At 58.2% G+C, this 23,196-nt stretch overlaps 1 protein-coding gene across 1 annotated transcript; it reads right to left on the bottom strand.

The window, feature by feature from the left end:
- Window positions 1–1,946: 1,946 nt before the first annotated feature.
- Window positions 1,947–16,906, bottom strand: GRIN2C (glutamate ionotropic receptor NMDA type subunit 2C). Its single transcript, XM_036394590.2, is given in 13 exon segments — window positions 1,947–3,356; window positions 3,732–3,964; window positions 4,488–4,675; window positions 5,236–5,396; window positions 5,605–5,834; window positions 5,921–6,046; window positions 7,381–7,534; window positions 7,877–8,045; window positions 8,161–8,372; window positions 8,930–9,044; window positions 9,659–10,254; window positions 11,776–12,199; window positions 16,281–16,906. Coding segments are annotated over 13 exon segments (4,644 nt in total).
- Between the last annotated feature and the right edge of the window lie 6,290 nt (window positions 16,907–23,196).

Genomic DNA, 23,196 nt, shown 5'->3' with positions numbered 1-23,196 from the left:
ATCACTAATTAATTTAAAACGTGGGTTGGGGATTTTTTGCTCTTTTTTTTTTTTTCTGCTCCCCTTTGCTGTCACAGCCCCAGCCTCAGCTCAGGTTTGACTGCAGCTGTGTATGCTGGCTTCCTCAAGCCAGAGAGCCACAATTTGAGGGAAGGTTCCCAAGGCCACACTGAAGCTTTCTGGGGACCAGCCTGTCACTCCAGGGGGCATCTGGGGCACTCGGCTGGGAAAAGCTGCCCGGGTGAATGGGTGCCATCACCTGTGGCAGCCTGGATGAATACCCTCCTCTCCAACTGGATTTATTTACTTATGGCTTTTATTTATACATTGGCATCTCCCACCCTCGCCAGGAGGCTTGGAGGGGCTGCCAAAGCCATTAAGAGACAATTGCAATGATAAATAAGAAAAGGGAATTAAAGCACCGGCACCATTGTGTGATGGCAGCCAGGCTGGGGGATGGGGGGATTGGCTGGATTTAACCCCAGACAGATGGGTTGATGCATTGACGGACAGATGGATGGACAGACAGATATTGCCAATGCTTTTGAGCCTGGACCACATGTGGCCAGGCCCTTCTGGACCTCCTCGGGGTTTTGCAGCCATCCCTGGGGCAGGGCTGAGTGTCCCAGAGCAGTCCCTGCCATCGTCCCCTCACTGTTACCAGCCCCAGCTACTTGGTGGCTGCCAGCAACCCCCAACAACTGTGTTTTAAGAGAAAGGGAAGAAAAAAAGAAAAGAAAAGAAAAGAAAAGAAAAGAAAAGAAAAGAAAAGAAAAGAAAAGAAAAGAAAAGAAAAGAAAAGAGAAAAGAAAAGAAGGAGAAAGAAAAGATAAAAGAATAAAAGAAAAGCTCTGCTCTAGAGCAGCTTCCCAGGGAGACATTTATGGAAGAAGGTGATGCCAAAGCTGGAAAGAGGGGCTGAGGGTTGGCATCTCCCTGGGACAGCCTGCCAGCCAGTCAGGGCAGCTCCGTGTAGTCCTGGTGGTGCTACTCTGGGATGGGGCTGGAACCGCCCGGGGCTGGCTTTAGCCCGGGGCCCCGGAGCCTCAATTTCCATTTCCCAAAGACCCTCTCCCCTGCCTGAGGCTCCTGTGAGTCACGGCCGCCTCTGGTCGCGCCCCAGCCCGGCAGGGAAAGGGCTGTGTCAGACGTACATGAAGAGAAGAATTAAACCCGGCTCATCTATCACACCTGATTTATGGCTCCATCAGCCTGGGAAGGTGGGAGGAATTTTTCCCTTTCTCATTCCCCACAGCACACCTTCCCGGGGCTGCTGTGCCGAGCTGGAGATCCCGGCCAGGCTGCCGTTTGCAGCCGTGACAGCATCACTCACTGACCCGAGCCCAGGGCCATCAGTGCCCGGCGCACCAAAGCCTGAGCAGGGGGCTCCAGTGCTCGGCTCCAGCCTCTGCACAGGCTGATGGCTCCTAATTAAACCCTCGGAGCAGTTCCAATCTTTCTTTTCCATCTTTCCCTTCCCGGTGGGACGAGCCTGTGCCGCGGCTCAGCAGTAACGGGACACGGACGGGGAGGGGGTGCACAGGACAACGAATATTCCTGGGAATCCATGATGCCAAGGGCAGCCCCGGAGGATGGAAGAAGGGTCCCCAGGCAGCTGAAAATGTCTTTTTAATGACCTGGACATGGCGTTTCGAGTCCTTTAAATGAAACCAAAACGTGACGGCAAAACGGCGGCGATGCGTTTGGCGTCTCCGATGCCAGCCCCGCCTGTAGGGAGAACTCGACCCAGCATGTACCAGCCCTTGCCAGGCTCCTCTGACCCCCTCAAAGAGCGCACCGGGACCCGCCGAGCCGCTTGGAGCATCCCGCTGCCGGCGGTGCAGGACCCCGGGAGGCCGGAGCCCGGCCGGGAGCCGCTGGCTGGCCCGTGGGGACACCCGGGCAAAGGGCAGGCAGAGGGGTGCGGACACCCCCCTGTCCCCCCATCACACCTCCGACTCCAGGCTGGAGACCCGCCGCCAGGACCCGCCGGCGCAGGGACTCGCCACCCCGCGGGCCACCGGCGGGTCCCTCCTCTCCGCCCCCACCGCCCGCAGCAAGGCCAGCTCCCCGCGCCTCCCACAGTCTCTGCAGGCGCTGTCCCAGCGCCCGGAGCCCCGGTCACAGGGCTGCACCCCGGGGTGCTCCCGGGAGGGCGCGGACCCCCGCGAGAGGTGTCTGGCGTAGAGGGGCAGGTTGGCGTAGGAGTTCATGCAGGCGTGGGGAGCGCACACCGGCACGGTGAAGGCGGCCCGAGGGTTTTGCCGGCAAGCCTCCCGGTAGGACGGCAGCCTGGTCACGGGCGAGCGCGGTGGCAGCCGGCCAGCGGCCTGCGGGCAACGGGAGCCGCAGCCGTGGCCGGCCTCGGCTTCGGGGAAGAGGTCGGGCACGTCGGCGCGGGCGGCCGGGCGGGGGGCCCCGCAGCGCCGCAGCCCCGCCGGACGCCGCTTCTCGCCGCGCTCCCCGGGCGCCCTGGCCGAGCTCGCCCACCGGCTCAGCTTCTCCCTCTCCATCCCCGCCGCCTCCGGCCGCGCCGGCTCGCCCCTGGCTCTGCAAGTCCTGGTGACTTTCGGGAAGGCTCCGCGAGAGCAGGATGGAGGCAGGAAGGCGCTGCCCACCTCCCGCTTCTTCTCCGCTGCCGAGAGCAGCCGGGGCAGAGTCCCTGAGCCCCCGTGTGCCCCGTCCCTCTGGAGCAAGGGGTTGTTTTGCAGCCGGTCCCCCCGTCCCGACGGCCGCTTATGCTCCCTGTAGATGTCCGGTGGTGGGAGGTCCCTGGGGGATGTGGAGGGCGGGAGGGGAGCCCCGACATGGTTCCCCACCAGTATCTGCTCCCCATAATCCCCTCCTGGGGAAGTCTTCACCAGGAGGTGGGGGAAACCTGTGAGAGCTTCATCCCCTAAACAGCCACCCCGAAACTTCAGGGGGTGTAGCAGGTGGGGGTGCTCGTTTTCCCCTCTCCAATTCTCCTCCCCGTGCAGACGGGAGTCCACGGGGATGGGCTGGGGCAGCGGCAGCCCCAGGGGAGCACCCTTGGGAGCGTAGGCTCTCCCCAGCCTCTCGGCGGGGTGCGGGCCGGAGGGCGGCCCCCGGTGTGCGCCGGTGCTGTTCTGCAGCACGAGCTGGGGTGTCCTCAGGGAGAAGGTGGTCTGGAGGCGCTCGCTGTGGTTGCTCCAGTCCTCAATGGTGCGGGTGGCCTGCTCCAGTGAGCCGCCCACGCTGGCCGTCGTCACCATCTCTTTAGCCGCCTGCAGCATTTTCAGCACATTGGCCTGGGCTGAGCTGGCAGTGACATCGGGTGTGGGTGCCCGCCCGGGGCTCGACAGGGTCTGCACCCCATTGAAGCAGCTGTAGATGCCCTGTGGGGAGAAATGGGGACCCCCTATTACCAGCAAGGTCAGTGGAGTCCTGCTCCCCTGAGCCCACCCTGCTGAGTCTGAGGTAGCTTCAGAGCACTGACACCCCCTCCCCAGGATCCCCAGAACTTGTCAACATGGGTGACACTATCCTCTATTCCCCCTTTCCCCAGGGTTGCTGATAAGGGTGTGGGGTCATTCCCAGGACTGAGCCCTTTCCTCAGACCTGGCTTTTCTCACCAAGATCTCATATCAACAAGAACATCTCCACTCCTTCCCATTCAGGCCAAAGGACAATGCCCACCAGGCCATGTCCATCTCTGTGACACCGTGTGAAGACAATTGGGCCCCTCAAAAGCCCCTGTCAGCATCTCTCACCCTGCTGATGGCCAGGAGGAAGTCAAGCTTGTGGGACTTGGGGACGGAATGACGCAGCTTCCAGTAGACGAGGTGCTCCCAAGCAAAGACCAGCAGGCTCAGCCCCATGGCCACGAGCAGCATGTAGAAAACCCCAGCCATGTTGTCAATGTCCAGCTTGCTGCTCATCACCTCATTCTTCTCATTCTGGCAGATCCCTGACAGCCAAACCGTCTCCAGCTTCTGGGTCTCACCTGGAACATGCATAACAGTGCAGGGGTTGAAAATCCACCCAGGGAATCATCTTCCCAAGCACATCCCTGACCCTTTCCACCCTACTGTGGGTGGAGGAGGATAAAGAGACCCCTAAGCCTTTGGAGCTGGAATCACTTAATGTTGCTGCTGCCATTGGCCTGGGTATCCCTCCAGTCACTTATCCTTCTCCAGGGTCTTCTCCTGCCTCTGTTCCCCACCCATGTGCCAGCCAGCCACGTTTATTGTCCCCTTCCCAGGCTTCTCCTCACGACCCTCAAATGTTGTGCACAGCCATCTTCAGGATTTTACAACCCCAGAGGGAATGACACTCACAAGATCCAGAGGATTTCATACCCCTGAAAGGAGCTGGTGAAGTCCCTCAGTGCCGTCCTGCCATGAGGATGTCAGCTGTGAAGGCTGCACAGGGTTTGAGGACCAAACCCTGTTCCCTGGGTTAATCTGCAGGGTAGGGGTGGGGCAGGATGGGGACAGGGCTGAGGAGGAGCTCGCTCAAACACCCACCATCTCCCAGGAACTGGAGCAGGGCCAGGTCAATGGCCCGCTTCCAGCGCGAGTCCTTCTGCAGAGCGATGCCGTAGCCTGTGGTGGCAAACACCTTCCCACTGCCGATGGTCACCAGCTTGCAGCCCTCATCCTTGCCTGCCATGTAGTTGAGCACTGCCGCGTCGTAGATGAAGGCATCCAGCTTCCTGCCCACCAACAGGAGGAAGGGTGAGGAGGGGTCTGAAAGCCTGTTAGTGGGGGAGGGCTGTGCCTATTTGGGGAGCTCTATCCCTTTCAGAAAGCTGTAGCCCATCTGGAGGGGGTTCTATGTTCTCTTGGGGTCCCTGGCCCATCCTGGAGTGCTGTAACCACACTTGGAGGGGAAGTACCCAATCCTGGGGGGAGCTGTACCACCTGGGAGAGCCATGCCCCCTCTGGGGTGAGCTGCATCCCTTTTGAGGGGAGCTGTATGAAGCTGTACTACATCTGCAGCAGGTTGTGCCGTGTTTGGGGCTCCTGTACTTCATCCAGGGAAGATGCACAGAGTCATACCCTGTCTGGGAGAGCTGTACCCAGCCTGGGGGGCTCACAACTAACTTCAGGGGGGTTGTACCCCAGTGGAGAAATCCCTTCTCCATCTGGGAAGTCCTGTACCCTATTCCAGGGAGCCATAGTTATTTGGGGGTGCTATATATGGGGGTCATTTGGGGGAGCTCTGAGAGCCATACCCCATCTGGGGGCCATGTCCCATCTCAGGGAGCCATACCCCATTTTGAGGCTGGTGAGGGCATCCTCCACAGAGCGCTGGTTGTACTTCACCATGTGGGTGTGCATGTCAGGGTAGTTGCTGCGAATGTTCCTCTCGGTGCTGCCGTTGGGGACAGTGCCAAAGCGGAAGGGTGGGTACTGCTCCTGTGGCCTCTGGAACTGCAATGGGGAGCCCCAGGGGGTGGCATCACACAGTGCCCATGTCTTTCCATGTCCCCAGCATGTCCCCTCCCCACAGCCAGCCCCCTACTCATCCACTCACGCCCAGCCAGCTGGCATTGATGTGTAGCTCCACACACATCACTGCCGGTAACTTCAAAAAAGGGGTTTTTTAAGGATTTTTTAGGGTTCCCACCCCAGTGATCACCTTCCTGTCACTCAGCCCTGACACAGTGTCAATGTACTGCTCCTGGATCATGAAGGCAGCCAGGTTGGCTGTGTAGCTGGCGAGGAAGATGACAGCGAAGAAGGCCCAGATAAGCACCATGATCTTGCTGGTGGTGCCCTTGGGGTTCTCGATGGGGACTGAGTTGTTGAAGACCAGAGCCCACAGCAACCACACAGATTTGCCAATGGTGAAGGAGGGACCTCCTGGCCCTGCAGAGATAGGGAACAGAGGGGAAGATTTGTCAGCCCAGCCAGGGACGTGTCCCCCTCTCCCAGCTCCCACCTTCCCAACTCACTTTTGCCACTGGTAAGGTTCTGGTTGTAGCCAACGGGGCTGAAATACTCGAACACGAAGACAGTGATGGCCACCACAGTGAGGCACATGACAAACATCATGACCCACACGGCTGGGCTATAAGGCTCTGCAAAGCAAGTAGAACATTGTGAGCCTCCAAGGACATCCCCTGGTCCTCTGAGGACTGCCAGGAGCCCTCCTGGATGGATGGGGCTCATCCTGAATATTGCCCCTCCTTGGAGAGGAGTTGGAGGTTGGCAGCACCATGGCCAAGCAGCTCCACAGGGAATCAGGAGGGAAGGGGATTGCTACAGAGCTTAGGGGATGCAGCCATTCTTCCCTGCCTAGACCAAATCAGGTTCTCACTAACAGGGAGATCTTTACAAAATGCTACCCATCTCCAGGGTCACTGCAGGAGGGTTTCCCATGGGATTACAGGTTGTCCCTCTGATGGTTCTGGCCACAGGACTGTGCCTGCATCAGGCACAGAACCAGCCCCCTAGCCCTGCTCAGCCCTGGGGAGAGCCCCCCGTGACTGGGGACAGGCAATGAGCCCCTGCCTTCCCAAGATGATCTGGGATGGAGCAGCAGGAGCACAGGATGGAGCAGCAGGAGCACTGGGGATGCATCCGAGCTGTCAACATGCAGCCACTGAGGTCCATTTATCAGCACGTCCTTCGCTGTCAGGGAGGAGAGGCCTCCCCTGATGGGGATGTGGCTCACTAGCGCAGAGGCAGGAGACACAGGGACATGGGGACAGCAGACCCCAGCCCTGCCAAACCAGGGCAGGATGCTCCGTCTGTCCCTGGGGCTGGTGAAGGTGACCCTGCTTCCATGGGAGTCTGGGCTTCGTGGTGTGGGGGGGACAGGATGAGGAGGATGTGCCCAGGCTGATGGTCCCAGCTGCCCTGGCATCCCCAGCACCCTCCTGCACCCTCCACACACAAGAGCCCAGCGCCAGCTGAGCTGGGACATTGATGCTGTGCCCTTGCCAAGTGCAGAGAGCCCTGCCCGAGCTGAATTTCCTGATGACATTGGCCCATCCTCCCCTTCCTAGGCTGCAGCTTTGCTGGTGTAAAACTCATTAAATAAAACTTGTAGCACTGGTGGTTTCCTACACTTGGCTTAACCACTGGCTCTGGTGATGGTGGCAGAGATGGGTGCCCAAAGCAGAGCTCCAAGCTGGCAAATCCTCCCATGTCCCCATCCTCCCTCCTCCACACAAAAAATGAAGAGGAGAAAACCACTGAGCCCAGCCTTAGTCTCCAGCCTCCATCTCCATAATAAAAGGATTATTCAGGCAGGGAAGAAAGAAGCCCCAAAGCCGACAGCACAATCTCCTTCCCTTATGACTTAGTCTTTTTTTCCTTGAAAGTTGTTAAAATTGAACAATATTTCCAATTTGCATTTGTAGGAAGCATGGGATGAATCTGCAGAAAGACAGGGGGACACAGGGCTCACCCAGGAAAGCGGAGGGGGACACGGTGCCGTTGCTCCGGGCCACCATGACGCTGATGCCCGTCTCCACAAAGGGCACAGAGAAATCCACAATCTCAGACCGCTCCTCATTGATGGTGAGGGAGCCAATGGCCATGTCTGCACGCTTGTAGTACACCTGGAAAAGGGGCAGGTGAGCTTGGGAAGGGCAGAGTGACAAGCAGAGGGACCCAGACCACTTTCCCCAGGCATTTCCTCATCTCCAGCATTTCCAGCCTTAATTTCTGCCTTTTTTAAAAAACAATATTATCTTCCTAAGTGATCAGGGGCACAGACACAACCTGCTGTGCAGTTGTTAAGTGTTCATCTAATGAATCCTCCAGGGAGGAGCTCATGCCAAGTTGTCCCCTGCCCACAGTCCCACCACAAATCCCATCTTCACCAGGAAAGCCCCAGGTCAGGAGTGAGTGGTGCCCTCCAGGGAGCGTCGAAGCGGGATCTGAGTCATGCCCATCCCTACCTCACCAATCATTCCGTTCCAGACCCCACGGACGATCTTGCCGTGTTTGCCATTGGTCACCAGGTAAAGGTCATAGGAGAACTTCACTGCCTTGGCCAGCTTCTTCAGGATGTCGATGCAGAAACCTTTGCAGCACAGCTTGGTGTAGGGATCCACTAGGCCATCACCACTGGAAACACACCAGGAAAGATGGGTTGGACCAAACAGAAATGCTCTGAGCACCCTGGACACCACGTGCCAAGGGAGTGGTGGCCAGACTTGCCGAGCTCCGTGTCCCTGCCCACCTCTGGGAGGAGTTGGTCTGCTTGCGGCAGGGCACGGTGTTGCGCACGCAGACCCCCGTGCTGGGGTCCGTGTTCTCCACAATGACGAAGGGTCTCTCCTCCAGGGTGGCCACTGTCAGGTGGCGGTTGTCGACTACGGGCTGCATGAAGGAACCGTAGCGGGGCCACACCGGGTACTTCATGTGGATGATGCCTTTCTCCCACTTGCCAACCTGCCCCCAGGGGAGAGCACATGGTCACCCCAGTGAGGGGCTCTGGGGGTCACGCATGATCCCATATCCATCCTCCCACCTTTGGGGCTTATTCCTTGTGAGCCCCATCTCAGCATCCCTTTCCCCACACACCCGTGGACCACGGGGTGAGGTGTTTCCTCCTGAGCCCTGAGCTTCACACTCGGGTGAGCACAGACCTGGCCAAACTTTACCCAAAATACTTTCAAACTACAAAAAAACGCTCCATGCATTTTGTTTCAGATCTAGGTGTTTGGCTGCTGTTCTCCAGAAGTGGGCATCTGCATTTCTAACTTTTTTTTAACTTATCAGCCAAATTGCAAGGAAAAACTGTCAACTCCTGCCAGAGCTTTGGTGCTCCTCATTGCTGCAAACCCCCACCATGGCACCATGGGTACTTTTGGGACCAGCCATGGTACTTTTGGGTTTTGCATGGTACATCCCACCGCAGGGTGGGACCCCAGCCTGTGCATGGCTCCAGGTTCACCCTGCCCAGCCACCCCGCAGTGTGTCCATTTCAGGGGGCCTGGGGGTCCTACCATCTCCCAGAGCCGGTGCTGGTTGAGCGTGATCACCACCATGGTGGGCTTGACCAGATAGCCACCTTCATTGAAGGAGAAATCCCTGTGCTCCCATGTCACATTGAGAAGGTGCCTGGGGGGACACAGAGCCTGTAAGCCCTTGGCTGTGCAGCCCTGCACTGTACAGCCCTCCTCTTCCTCCTCCTCCTCCTCCTCCTCCTCCTCCTCCTCCTCCTCCTCCTCCTCCTCCTCCTCCTCCTCCTCCTCCTCCTCCTCCTCCTCCTCCTCCTCCTCCTCCACCTTCACCCAGGCTGCCACAGGTCCCATGGAGACATGTGGGGCTGAGAGCTGGGGACCAGCTTTAACACCCATGCAAGGGGCAGAGGGAAGCTGGAGAAAGCTCTTCTAGCAAGGAGGCAGCAAGGATGATGGCCCACTGCAGGGCTGAGGATGCACAGACTGCCAAAGCAGCCCTGAGGTGCCACAGAGCTGTGATAGCCCCGCTGAGACCCCCAGGGGTCCTGAGTCACCAAGAAACATGGGAAAAGGCAAGGGAGATGCTGTGACATCTCTGGGGAGATGCTCCAGGAGAATTGCAGCCAAGAGGCGTGGACTACCAGCTGTAGCCCTCAGTGAGCATCATCCTTGCTGCTCACCAGCTCCATCCCCCTCCTCCCCTGCCCTCTCCCTCACCTTTTCGCCACTCTTCCCATTTCACACCCACCCCAGGGGGTCCCCAGTGCTCACCGGTAGAAGCTTGTGTTGGTGGCCGTGGCCCTGGTGGGGGCCCAGCAGTCCTGCCCCACCTCTGGGAGGTAGCCATGGGCACGGAAGAAGCTGGCAGCCCCCATGGCAATGATGGCCACGCCGTCCCGCACCTTCTGCCGCAGGCTCAGCTTCCAGCTCTCCGTCACCACACTGATGAGGCCCACCGGGAAGGAGGAGGGTGGCACCTCCATGTTGCCCACTGTCATGCTGGGCACGATCCAGATGTATCCTGGCCCCACAAGCCCGGCTTGTTCTGCCATGGAGAAGAGATACTCGGCCTCCTCTCGGGAGCAGTAAACAATGAGGACCTGGGCATCAATCTGGCGCAAGAGCCGCTGCGTCCTGGAGCTGCTCTGCTCCTGGCTCATCTCGAAGGTGAGCACCTCTTGCAGCTCCCAGCCAAAGTAGCTGGCATCCGTGAAGGAGCGGATGACGTCCAGGAAGATGTTGTAGCCTGGGTAGAGGCTGGTGATGACAGCAAAGGAGCCCCAGTCGTATTCCTCCAGGACCTTGAAGATCACCTGGATTTGCTGCTCAATGGAGACACCCAACTGCAGGAAAGCTGATCCAGGCTCCTGAGGGAGGAGAGGGATCAGGGGCTGCTCTGGCATCATGATCCAGGTGTCATGCACCCATGCAACCCTCCCATGCATTTGCCATCATGAAAAGTTCAAGATTGCCATGAACTGGTGTGGTCCATGGGCTGGAGATACCCAAAATCACACTAATGCTCCTCCAAAGAACTTCACCCCATGAAAAGGGTCAACTCCTGCCGCCTCACATCCATTTCTTAGCATATTGACCAAAAATGTCTCCATCCTCCAAAGGAGATCATCAGTTTCTCCTTAAACCAGGAGAAGGAGGTGGGCAAGACTTCTGCCAGGAGCAAAAATCCCATCCCTGCTCCATCTCACTACCTGCAGTCAGAGCCTGTGTGGCTCCTTCCCTCCCGCTCCACCTCCCTGGCCATCTGGCCTCTCATTAGCAAACCTTAATTGGTCTGATTCTGTCTTAAATGATTCAGCAAATGGCAGTTGCCGAAGGTCACGTGCAGGCAGCAGGTTTTGCCACCCAGACCCTCCCCACCTCCAGAGAAGTAGTCTGGGGTGGGCCTCAGAGAATCCCAGACAGGGAGGAGGTGGAGATACCTCCACTGACCCCGAAATACGCAGCCCATGGAGAAAGCTGCAGAAAATCAGCCGGACAGCAAAGCCATGGATATTTTTCCATTGCTCTGGGCTCCATCTGAGCCCTCTACACCCATCTGAATCCACTACACCAACCAGAGCCCACCACACCCACTGCCACCCACCTACAATGCGCTCGAGGTGCTCCATGAGCACCAGTGAGTACAGACAGGGCTGTGGGAGTGCAGTCCAGGGAGATTGGACCCCAAGCCACTATGCAAGAAAAGCACAAAATCTGTTCCCTGAAGAAGGGCAGGATCTCCAGCCACAGGAAAGAGCAAGCACTGAAAGCTCTCCAGCACCCAGGCCGGGCAGGCTGAGGAGATAGCCCAAATCTCCATGCCCAGGAGCCTCCAGCCTGGCTCCAGCTATCCCTGCCACCAGCAGTTCCCAGCAGGCAGGTGATAGTAACTGACAGTGTCTGATGCTAGTGAGGAGCAGAGAAGACAGAAATCCTGTGTCAGTCACAGTGCACCTGAGATCACTGCCACAGCTGGGCAAGGCTTCTTCATGCTGCCCACGCAGCCATTCCAGGGCTGGATCCAGCCCCAGCAAGGCAGGAGGAAGATAAGGTTGTGATAACTCTGCCACTGCCCCCATAGCTGCAGTGCAACCAACCCAGCATCCCGTGGTGGGCACAGGAAGCAGCCCACCAGGGAAGGTCCTTCCACTGGGTATTGAGGTCCTCTCCCACACCCCATTAACAGGGCCCCTCCTTGAAGTCCCCACTATGTCCCACCACCCCAGTAAGCCACACTGCCACAGCCACTGATCCACCATTCCTGCCCCTGATCCCAAAGGCTGCAGTCCAGCAGTTCCCTTGCCCTCCAGCGTTCCACATCCCTTACCTACACCACTCTAACAGTTCCTCATTTCTCTCATTCCCCCTGGAAATAGTGAGTACCTCACCTTTGGGGTCAGGACCACTGCAGACCCTCCACTGATGCTGATGATGGGGACCTGGGTCTGGGATGAGATGAAGTCAAGGATCTGGGCCACGGCCTCCGTGCCCACGTTGTCTTCAAAGACAATGCCGTGGATCTTGTGGCCAGCAAGGATGTCGCAAATCTGGGTGAGGAGGGTGCTGGGATTGGTGTTGTTGACGACAACAGTGATGGGGCGGATCTCCAGGGGCATGTCCAGGAAGCTCTGGGGGCTCAGGCGGGAGCGGATGTGCAGGGGGTAGGATGTGCCTCCAAACACCACGGCCACGTTGACCACAGGCTCCTCGGGGCCCGGCAGTAGGATGTCCGTGAAGGCAGCCGAGCAGCCCAGCACCATCGACAGTAGCAGAGCGTGTGCCAGCGCTCTGCCCATGTCCACCAGCGTGTCCCTGCCAGCACAGGACACAGCCCCTCGCATCCAGCTGCACACCAGCACCCCCAACCCCGCTCACCCCACCCTCCCCACTGCCCTGGGGCATCACCACTGAGGGTTGACCCCAGGGAATGTGGGGACCCTCATCCTTTGGACACTGGATGTGGTGAAGGAATGACCACGGGTTTGTACTCACCACCCACTGTACACCTCAGTGCTGTGTCACTTGTCTCCAATCTTATCAACCACTAACCCTTCACAGCCAGTCCCTGCTTCCCACCACCACCCTGTCCTCATCTTACCATCACCATCTCCCTCCCACTGCTCTCCCACCCTATCCAAAAGCCACCACTGCTACACTGGTCCATATCATCCCTTCAGCCAGGGACAGAGACAGCTGCAAGAGATGCCAGGAGGGGCTGGGAGCTCTTTGATGCCTCTCTCTGCAGCAGACAGCCACCTTCAATATTCAAAGGCTTTGCCCTTGAACATGGTTCAGCTCTGCACCCTGCTTGTTGAGATTTTGCAAATCACAGTCACTGAATCCCTGCCTGTCCCACTGACTGTCTCCTGCCCATCACCCTACTTCAGCCCCTTCTCTGCCACAAAATCCCAACCAATGCACCTATTTGGCTCCACATCTCCAAGTTTTCCCTCCAAGTATTCCACAGCATCCTTCCGCTTTCCTTCTTTTCTTTGCCCCCAGTGTGTGTCCCCTGCTGGCAGTGCCCACCCCGATGGGACAACTTCACACTGTGTCTGTGCTGGCTACAGCCCAAATCCAGGCTCTCAGGGGCTGTTTGGGCACACGCTCCCTGCTAGGTCCCCAGTTCCCCACTGCCAGTGGGTGCTCACGCCGCAGCAGTTTGAGGTGACAGTCCCCTGAAGTGGGACACATGCCTGCCCACAGTGATGCACCTCTGTGCTGGAGTTCACCTCTCAGAGACCACCAGCAAAACCAACCTGTGGCCAGGGGTATCCAAGCCCCTCTGGGCCCTATTTCCCCCAGGGCAGTTACCCTTGTGCCAAGTGGGGCAGCAGGGAGGGGACAAGTAGCCCTCCCCAGTGGCACCAGCCAGGCACCAGTGTTGCTTCATGCAGCAAGGTGCCAGCTGGTGCTAAGAAACGTCACTTGCAATTAAAAGCTGCTGTTGCTTAATGTGTCTCCAGCACAGCCAGATGCTCCTCTCACTGAGTCCCGGCTGGTTTTGGGGTCTGGGCTGCCCCGGTGACCTGCACCCTAACACTCCTCCATGCTGCAGTGACAGAGACCCCTTCAGCACACTGCAAAAGCATTGCCAGCACATTGGACTGAAAATGCAGGATATAAACCCAACAGCTGCTGGGCTGGGCACCCTGCAAGAGCTGCTCAGTGCAGATTTGAGCACTGGGGCTGTTCCCACTAGGGAACACAAACCACACATTTCCCTCCTGTACCCCATGGCTACCAGGAAGTCTTGGGCACCTGTCTGGGCACTGATGCTCACCAGGCAGCATCTCTCTCAACCAGCTGCATTTCATGAGGGAATAATCCACCCCCAGCACCCACCACCACCCAGGGGTTTCACTCTACCTGACTGCATCTCCCACCCCACTCCACATCACAGCTGGTGGAGCTGCAGGAGCCACAACGCCACAGCGATGGCCGCAGCCGGGGCCCCTTGGCCAGAGAGGGCAGCAGGTGAGTCATGCCATGCTGGCAGCGTCCCATGCTCCGGCACGGCCAGCTCAGTGGCAGGGCAGCCTGCACTGCCTGCTCCTCACTGCGAATTCCCAAGTATTTTTAGTCCTGTGATAAATAATTCATTGGGAATCCGGCATCAGCTACCCAAGCAGAGAGGAAGGGGAGCAACACGCCACCCAAAACAAACAGAACCGCCCTGCCAGCAGCACTGCCCGTCTGAGCCCTCCTCAAGGACATTTAAATATACTCTGGGCCCTTGTGGTGATTGATTGGGTTTGCTTGTGCCAGCCCTGGCACCTTAGCTACTCCAGGACCTTATCCTCCTCTTCCTCAACTCAGTCTTGCCTAAGGTCGGGAGCCTCTTCCAGTACCGAGTAATCCAGGCACAGACCAGTGGTTGTTCCTTGTGATGCCAAGCTCTGCCACCCCCTGCTCCTGGCTGTGACTGGGGACTGGGCTCAGCAATCTGGTTTCCCATGGACCAAGCCGCAGGTGGAAAATGTCCCCATCCTTCACAGCTGAAATGCAATGGCAGCAGCAGAGGGGAGGTGGGCATGGGGTCATCCCATCGTTCAGACAGTGCTGAGAGAACCAAGGCAATGAATTTCCATCCTTCCCAGGAGCCTGGTGCCTCCATGCAGAGTCAGGCTGGCTCACCACAGCCTTTGGTGGACATGGAAGAGGATGGAGGGGTTTAAGGCCAGAGAGCCTGTGGCTGGCAAGGGCTGCATGTGCAGGCTGGAGATGGGGCTGCTCCAAAATGGCCGAATTTGGGAGGCAAAGGGCAGCCAGCTCCTCCAGCCCAGCTAACACCATGCGTTTCCAGCCCACTGTTTCTCCTACTGAGCTAGAGGGGTACAGGAGAATTTTGGGGCTTTTTGGGGGAGGTGACAGATTGCAGGAAAGTGGTGGAGGCTGAGGAGAAACTGAGCCCATTCTGGAGCTACTGCCAGAGCTGGGGCTGCTCTTGGGCTCAGCACAATGCAGGAAAGCCCCTGCCAACTTCAAAGAAAATCCACATTTTCCAACCCCTTGTAGGAAACAGTGCAGAATTGGTCCCTTGGGAAAAGACTTTCCCAAAAGGGAGATTTTCCAGACAGGTGAAGGGCCAGTGGCCAGTCAGTGTCAGGAGGAAGGTGGCCATGGCCAGGAGCCTGGGCAAGGCAATGCCACCTCCTGGCAGCCTCCCCAAGGACCAGAGGACACCACAAAGCTCCTTGGTGTCTTTGGCACTTGTTTTTTGTTGCTTTGGGGTAGTTTTGAGCAGGTTAACCATCTTCCTAGGCACAACTTCCTCTGGTGCACCCAACTCACAGAAACCTTGTGCTAAAGGCACCAATAGAACCCTTACCTCTCACCAGGCCCTGAAATGCCATTTTAATGCAACAGGGAAAGTTTGCTCCTCATTTTAAACCTCCTTTTTTTGCCCTCACTCCTTTCCCTGCTCTGAGAAAGGGAGAGCTCATGCAGATATTTTGACCTCAGGAACGGGAAAAATAAAATTCCAAAATGCAAAATATCAACCAGGAAAGAGAAACCTTATGTCCCCAAAAAAAGCCTCCGAGCCTGAAATCAGAGGGAAAACGCAGCCTGCGCCAGGGGATGGGGAACTGCTGCTGATGGACGGAAAGGACAGAGCAAAGCCAAACCTGTCGGGAGCCCTGTGGGGAGGAGAGGGGGCACTGAGGAGGGCACCAGGATGTGCCATTGCTTGTCATTGCCCCGATGGAGACATCCCTGCGGAGCAAGGAGACCTCGATGAAGCCCCTCAGAAGGGGAGAAAGCAGCGAAACCTCCTCAAAGACAACTCGTCACCATCCCTGTGCCCATGCAGGGGGGATTACTCGGGACAGAGGCACTGGCAGCCCTCGGCAAGCACTGTCTCCTTTCAACCTTCATCTGTCGCCACCCTGCATCACCCTCCTCTTCCTCATCATCCTCCCCTTCCTCGCCCGCACCTCTGACAGCAACAGTTGCGGGCCGGGGGCTGCGGGACGGGGCGATGGGCAGGGCCCCACACGCACGCACCGAAACGCAGCTTAAAAAGGTCGAATATGGATTAACCAAAAATAAACGCCAAGTGTCCTGCCTGCCGCTGGGTTACGCAAGGTGGCGGTGGGGGACACAGGGTTGGTGGCACCCAGGGAGGTCTCCTCAATTTTTCCTGCCACCCGCTCCCCCCAAAACCCCCCAGAACAGCGCCCAGGATTAGGGCTCATTTCTGTCCCGTGCCCGGGATGGGGAGCAGGAGCTCTGGGGATGCAGGGGGATGCTGAGGCAGGGGAGGACGGACAGGGAAAACCCCCACCCCAGAAAAAACAACCGCCTCATCCCGAAAAGTTGCTGGCGGCGGTGGCGGGGCGGCAGCGGAGCCCGTCGGGCCCCGGATGCCCCCAGCCCGCCCGCTACTTACGGGACCGCCGCTGCTCGGTGCCTACATGCCCCGCGGCTCCGGCGGGGCTTATCCCACCGGGGTCTCGGCTCTTCCAAAGCTTCTCCTCCTGCGGGGCAGGCCCCCGGGGCAGGGTCGGCCCCCGCCGCGGCTGGCGGGGGGCTCCGGCGGCCGCCGTCGGTCCCGGCTCGTCCTTGGCGGCGGCGGCGGCGGCGGCGGCGGCTCTGCAGCGGCGGCTGGAGGCAGGGACGGCAGCGGAGGAAGGAGGGAGCGGGAGCGGAGCGGGTGTGCACGGGGGGGGGCCCGGTGGCAGCAGGTGTCTCGGCGACCTCCGAGCCCCGGCAGCCATCTCCCCCCGCCCCGGGACCGGCGGGGCTGCCCGGGCGGGACGGCCGGGAGGAGCGCGGGGGAGGGATGCGGGGATGGAGGCTGGGGGGAGCCCGGGGGCGGTGGAAGGACAGGACGTGTGTCCTCCCGCCTCGCCGCAACTTCGGGGCTGGCCGCCAGCCCCGGTGGAAGGGGGGGAACGGGGGATAGGCAGCCCTCCCTCCAGAAACCGGCCCGCCTCTCCTGGCACCGCGGCCGGCCCCGGTGCCGGAGAGAGAAGGCGACAAGACCCCCTCTTTTCCTTAGCCCCTCTCCTCCATCTCCAGGAGGGAAAACACATGGTAAAATGGCACAGACTCCCTCTCTGGGCAGTGCCCGTCCCTAGCCCCGATGAGGGCTGGAGGAATGCGGTTGGACTCATTCCCTCCCGCCAATATCTTCCATCCCTTTGCTGACTGAACTGGTGGACAGCGGCCAGCTGCCCACCGTGGTGCCCCCCGGCCGGTGCAGGACAGCCTCAGGGTCCCCATCGGTCGCAGGGAGGGGGGTGACACTGAGCAAAGTCCCCGCAGGCAGCAGCATCCTCCAGCTGTCGCCAGTATTAAAGCATCAGCTGATCCCGCAGCACTGGTTTAGAGCAAGCCAGACTGGGGGACTGGAGATGGGGCGGGGGGGTAGAAAAGGGGAGAGATACAGTAAAGGAAGGGGGGAGACAGGCAGGGGCCCTGCTGGGGCTCCCTTGTCCTTGGGTGGTGCCCACTGTGCCCCAAAATGAGCCCATGGCTGCAGGCAGATGGACTACGGCTCTGGCAGGACCTGGCAGGAGTTGGAGGTCAACTCAGACCCCACTGTGGGGGGCAGATTCTCCCAAACCTCCCCATGTCCCGGCTCAGAGCCACCAAAATCCTGGGCATCACCCCGAGAGCACAGAGCCAGGTGCCAGCAGTGCCCATGCCCAGGCACTGCCCTTCTGCCTTCCCTGGGGACAGATGCCTGGCTCAGGGACAGGGCCACCCAAATGGGTTGGTTGGGTGTTGGGTGTCTGCCACCCAGGCTGGCCCTGCAGCCACCTGCAGCAGCATCCTTGTGGCTGCTGGGCTTGGAGAGGCCCTTTCCAGAGAGGTTCCAACTTGCCTAAAAACCTTCTGTCTGTGCTTAGCCATGAGCTGCCTGATGCAGGACTTCCACACACCATCCCCAGCCCCCGAGACAGCCTGGCCACCTTCTGTCCCGGTGCTGTAGGTGCCTTTGGGGCACCTCAGGGGTGGAAAGGTACCAAAAAAAAAAAAAAAAAAAAGGAAAAAGAAAAATGCATCTAGGGCTACATTTTAATCCCTGTAAAGCAGCACCCACTCTCTGCAGGAGAGCTCAGCTCAGCCAAATCTCTCAGGTTGCTGCAGTGTGATGGCTCAGGGCAATGGGGGATGCAGAATCTGTCCTGTCCTGGGGACCTGCTGGCCATGTCCTGCTCCTCCAGCCTCAGGCTGCCCACCTCTGCCTGATTCTGGCAGCACTGTCCACTCTCTTGCCCAAAGGCAGATTTAAGGGCTGGCAACAGGTCCTCAACACCTCAAATTCTCCTCTCAGGTCGACAAAAGGGCCGATCTGGGTTAAACATTGAAGGAGGCAGTGGCTGCATTTAACCTTTTCTGCTGCCTTCATGATCTGGAGTGACAGAGCCTGTGGGACAGCATTCCAGGGATCTGGGCCAGTGTTCCAGGGATCTGGTCCTTTGGGTCTGGCATAGAAGCACTGAGCTGTTCCCATGCCTTTATTACTCCTCCTGCAGCTCAGGGTCTTCATTTATCTCTCCCAAGACTGACTGCTCCATGGACTGGATCCCTCAGAGGGTCTTGGCTCACAAATATTTCCCAGCAGAGCTTCCAGGTGGACTGAGGGGAGCACAGCAACCCCACACCTGGGACAATACCCAGCTCCACCATCACATCCATGACTCCCCAGCATCCCCATCCCATGGGGATCCCCATCACAGCCCAATCCCCACACGTGAGCCAGAGACAACCCCAAGTCTGGTCCACAACTGGGCATAGCTGGAAGGTGTCTGGAAGTGGGCACAAGCAGTGGAGGGCTTGGTGGTGGCACTCTCATGCCAGGCCCCCCAGCCACATCTCTCCACTGGGTGCAGTGGCTTGCAGTGAGCAACTGCCCTGAGAGTCCAACTGCAGTTTTGCAGTTTTCCTGGCAAAGTCCTTCAATGTCTTAAAAAAGAAAACCCCAACATTTTATTTTGGGAGAAAGCAGTGAGTTCCCAAATCCAACCTGCTGCTGGGCCTGGGTCACCAGACATGATGCAGCTTGTGGGGACTGTTCTGCATCATCCAAATAATTCATTTGCGCATTTAAATACCTAAAGTCCTTTCTATATTAAAAAAAAGAAACCAAAAAAAAGTGCCCTGATGGCTACAAAGGGCCAGGTTGAAACAGAAGCACCACTGGCACCCTGGGATGGAGCCCACAATCTCAGGAAATGCAGCTGCACTTGTCCTCTTACTTCCCCAGCCCCTTAGTGCCACTCTGCCAGGGGATTCTGTGCCCTCATTGCCCAGCTTTCTGGGCTGGGTGGGAACAACACAGGCACCACCTTCACCCTCCTTCTTCCCACTGCTGTGGTTGTGTCCCAGTGTGCGACTCTCGGCATCCCAGCTGGTCCCTTCACCACAGCAGTCCCAGCAAAAGGGAGCTCAGCCAGCTTCTCCATCGCCTCGTTACCTTTCCCTGGCATCTCCTCTTGCAGGAGGCTCTGTAAGCAGGTTGATAAATGCAAGGCATGGTGCTCTGACAGCTCCTGGTGTGCAGCCACCTCCTGCAGGGAAGAGCTCGCTGGCAGCCAGGCCAGGGGAGCAAGGAGAGTGTGGAAGGCTCATGTTGGGAATCTGATGTTTGCCCAGGTTTGCACTGGCCCATCTAGGCCAACACCAGTCAAAGAAGTGCCCTGGGCTCCATGCAGACTCCTCAGAGCCCACTGCAGCCCCACTGGCATCTCGCACCCTAAACTTGAGTAAAGCCCTGCATCCTGCCCCAGCCCCCTCCATTCTGGTTCCCCCAGAACTCCAGCCTTGCAGAGCTCCTGGGAACCCCCACCTCCAGCATAAACCTGCACCCCAGACTCACTCAAAGCACCCACCCCAGCCAGGAGAGCAGCACACCAAGGCTTTGGTATCTCCAGCTCTGTGAGGCAAACCCCAGCATCAGCCTCCTGTTCCTGGGAGAGTCAGTGTAAGGTTTCTAATCCATGTGCATCCTAGACCAGTACTTGGGGAAGGAGAGGACCTGCATCTGTGCACTGCCAGCACAAAGCCAGAGATGCCCCTGCAAATATAGGGGGGCATTTGGGTGACACAGCCCTCTCGGGCTGTCCCCACAAGCATCTGCACCCCACTAATGGCATCTGACATCAGAGCCCACAGGTCCCTCTGCCAGAGCTGAGTCTTGCAGGTGACACTTGTGACACATGGGATTTGGCCATGGACCTACACCCATTCCCTGCCCTGCACTCATCCTGGTCCTGCATCCATCTCAGTCCTTCCTGTTGGCTGCCAACTTCTCCTTCCCAAGAACTCCGGCCAAAACTTAAGAAGGTCTGAGCCCAGGTGCTCCTATTCCTGTCCCTCTCCTGTTGGGTCTCACTTCAGATGTAAAACACAGGTGTAGATCATCTTTCCCCCACGCTGTGCCACCTTGAGCTGACACGGCCACCCCTCCTTCCCCATCTCCCCTGTCTGCTCCATCCCCCAGAGAATTCAGGGCTCCACTGCTTAAATAATCACACAGAACTGGCTGATATCTTGGATCCCAGCAGCCATAAAAGCAATCAAGGCAGAGAGTGGAGCAAGGAGAAAGGTGGGACAGAAGGCACGGGGATGGTGCTATGCATGGTGTGTGCCTGGCACAGGTCTGGTGCAGCTCCAATCTGGCACAGCTCTGCTGCCACCATGTCCTACCCTCACAGTAATTAAGGGAGCAAAAATAAACATGGATGGTTTTATCCCTGCAGGGTTAATTCCTCCCCCTGGGGTGGCACGTGCCTGCAGGGCTGCCCCAGAGGTTGGGGATGAGGCAGACAAAGCTGTTGGAAATGGAAATTTCCCAGGAAGGAAGGAAATCAGTTTCTGGGGCGTAACCAGCCATCACCCGCCAACAACTTTATCTGCCGCTGTCGTATCCCTAAATAACTCCTGGAAACAGCTGCTTGGAGTTTGCATCTCCTACACCTCTGCTCCTCTCTTGACCTTGAGAAATGGGCTCATGCAGTCCCAATTTCCAAAGTCATTCATCCTAAGCAGAAGGAAAACATCTGGACTTGCAGCACCACTACGTGACCCTGCACAACCCTTCAACAACAAGCAAAGACTTTGGCAAGGCTGGATCTGTAAGACTGGGCAGGAAAACCATGAAGCCTGTGGTGGGTCTGGAGTCAAGGACGTGCTTGGGGTCCTCTGGGAGAAGGGATGATGTTGTCCCTTGAGTGAAGTGGCTTTCTGGGCACAATGGGGCTGGTATCCCACTCCAATGACCCCAGAGCCTGCTATGCCAACGTGTTCTCCATCCCCGCCCAGGGCTGGGGATGGATCTCCATCCCCGCCCGGGCATGAGGGATGTGCCCGGGAGAGCAAGTGAGGGTGGGTTAAGGCAGGGCCGGAGCTGTGCTCAGCCAAGGCGCTGAAGTCAGCACTCTCCGGAGCCATCTGTTCCCGGCGAGGCCCCGGCGCAGACGGGCTCGCCGGGCTCCGGGTGCCGCAGTTCGGCGATTCCTGCGGCGAGGGGCCGGCGCTGGGCTGGCCGCCGCCCCTGCGCCACGGGCATGGGGCTGGAAAATCGAGTATTAGCCACGCTGGGGAAAAGCCTTTTCAACCATTCTTCTGGTCGCGTGAGCTGGCTTTTAAATATCAACACAGCTCCTCAGTGCCAGGCCAGAGATCCAACTCCAGCTGGTTTTTCCCTTATTCCAGAGTGCAGGAAACCTCCTGCTTTGTGGGCTCTAAATACTCATTGGAAGAGGGCAACTTCAGCAGGCAGTCAACTAGCAAAGGCAGTGAGAGATCTGCACTTGTCTTCTGGGAGTGGCTGGAAAATGAAGCATCAACAGGAGCTTCTGGGATGTGCCAGACCTGCTACTCCAAGACAGGAGCCCACAGGCAGCCCACGAGCCTGAAGATCTTGCCTGGACATCTTCAGACAGGGAAACTGAGGCAGGGCAGTGCAAAGCTGCAAGAGGAAGTTGCAAAGACCCAAATGGAACCATGCCACCACCCCACAGTGTGACAAGCTCGGCCCCACAGCCAGCCTGGCTGCCTTGCAGAGAAGGACACAGGAGACAGGGAGGGAAGTAAGAGCAGGGAGCCGTGTCCAGCCACTCTCCAGGCCATCGCTTACCACATGCTGACCTCCAGCAGCTTTGTGCAGCCTCATTAAAGCTAAGCTGAGCCATAATTCATCCAAGCAGGGCAATCCACATGCAGAGCTGGCAGCGACGACTTCCAGTGTTTCAGGCCTCTTTCCAAAAGCAGACGGGTGTCACTCACAGCATCGCCTTTCCAGCTCCTCACCTACATCAGAAAATGGCCTTGGAGCTGCTGCTGTGGCAGCTCAGGAGAGCAGAGGGTGAGGGGACGGCTGCCTGGCCAGGCTGCCCTCTTGCACCTCCGCGGTGGGGACACACCAGGGGCAAACACAAGGTTACTCATGCCTAAAAGCAGAGCCCGAATGCGAGCGGGAGCCTGCAGGGGTGCCCCAGGCTGCCCGGGGAGCCCTGGCCCGGGGGTGCCAGGTCCCCCCCATCCCCTCCGCTCCCCGTGCGGGCTCCCAGCGCCACCTAACGACGCGGCGGCGGGGACAGGGACCTTCCCGGAGCGGGGACAAGGACCTTCCGGAGCGGGATGCATCCCCGTGCCCTGAGGAGGATGGAGGGCGGCGACAGCGATGGAGAGGCAGAAGAAACCTGGACACAGGGCTGGGGCTTGGGCTCGTAGGCAGAAGAGGAAAGGGAGCTGGAAGCATTGAATAAAAATTTACATGATTGTAGCCATCCTCCCTCTGCCCATGAGGCTCAGTCCCCTGTCCCTGCCCTTCACTGACCTTCATCATCCCATGGTTTTCCCACAGACCAGCATTAACCCCAGGGCCTTGGCCAAGTTCAGGGTTGAGCAAAGTCACTGAGCTCATCAAGGACAGACACTCCTGTTAATCTGTTACCACAGCCCAAAAACTACCCTGAAGCATCCTCAGTTTGGGAACAGCCACGTGCCAGGCTCAGCATGAGCACAGTGGCCTTTTCCACCGCTACAAATGCACCCTGGCATCAACATTCAAGGCAATGTGGAAGAAAATCCTGGGGAGGATCTGTCTCCTCTCTTCCCAAAACCTTAAGATTTGATGCAGCCACAACAACCCCTTGCCTGTCACATTCCTGGCTAGGCTGCCAAGCTGAACTGCTGCTCCCTGTGGTAGGTGCAGCCCCCCTCGCCTCCCTCCCCCTTCCCAAAGCTCTGATTCACTTCGGAACCCAGCACTGATGTAATCTCCTGCTCGAGAGTTCAGCATTAGGACTGCATCAGCCACGAGACGTAAGGAGAGCCACATCACACAAACA

Source organism: Molothrus ater, chromosome 19 (assembly GCF_012460135.2).
Source record: "Molothrus ater isolate BHLD 08-10-18 breed brown headed cowbird chromosome 19, BPBGC_Mater_1.1, whole genome shotgun sequence".
In the NCBI taxonomy this organism is placed as follows: Eukaryota; Metazoa; Chordata; class Aves; order Passeriformes; family Icteridae; genus Molothrus; species Molothrus ater.
The sequence above is the reverse complement of the archived record's forward strand: the minus strand, read 5'-3'. Positions and strand labels throughout refer to the sequence as shown.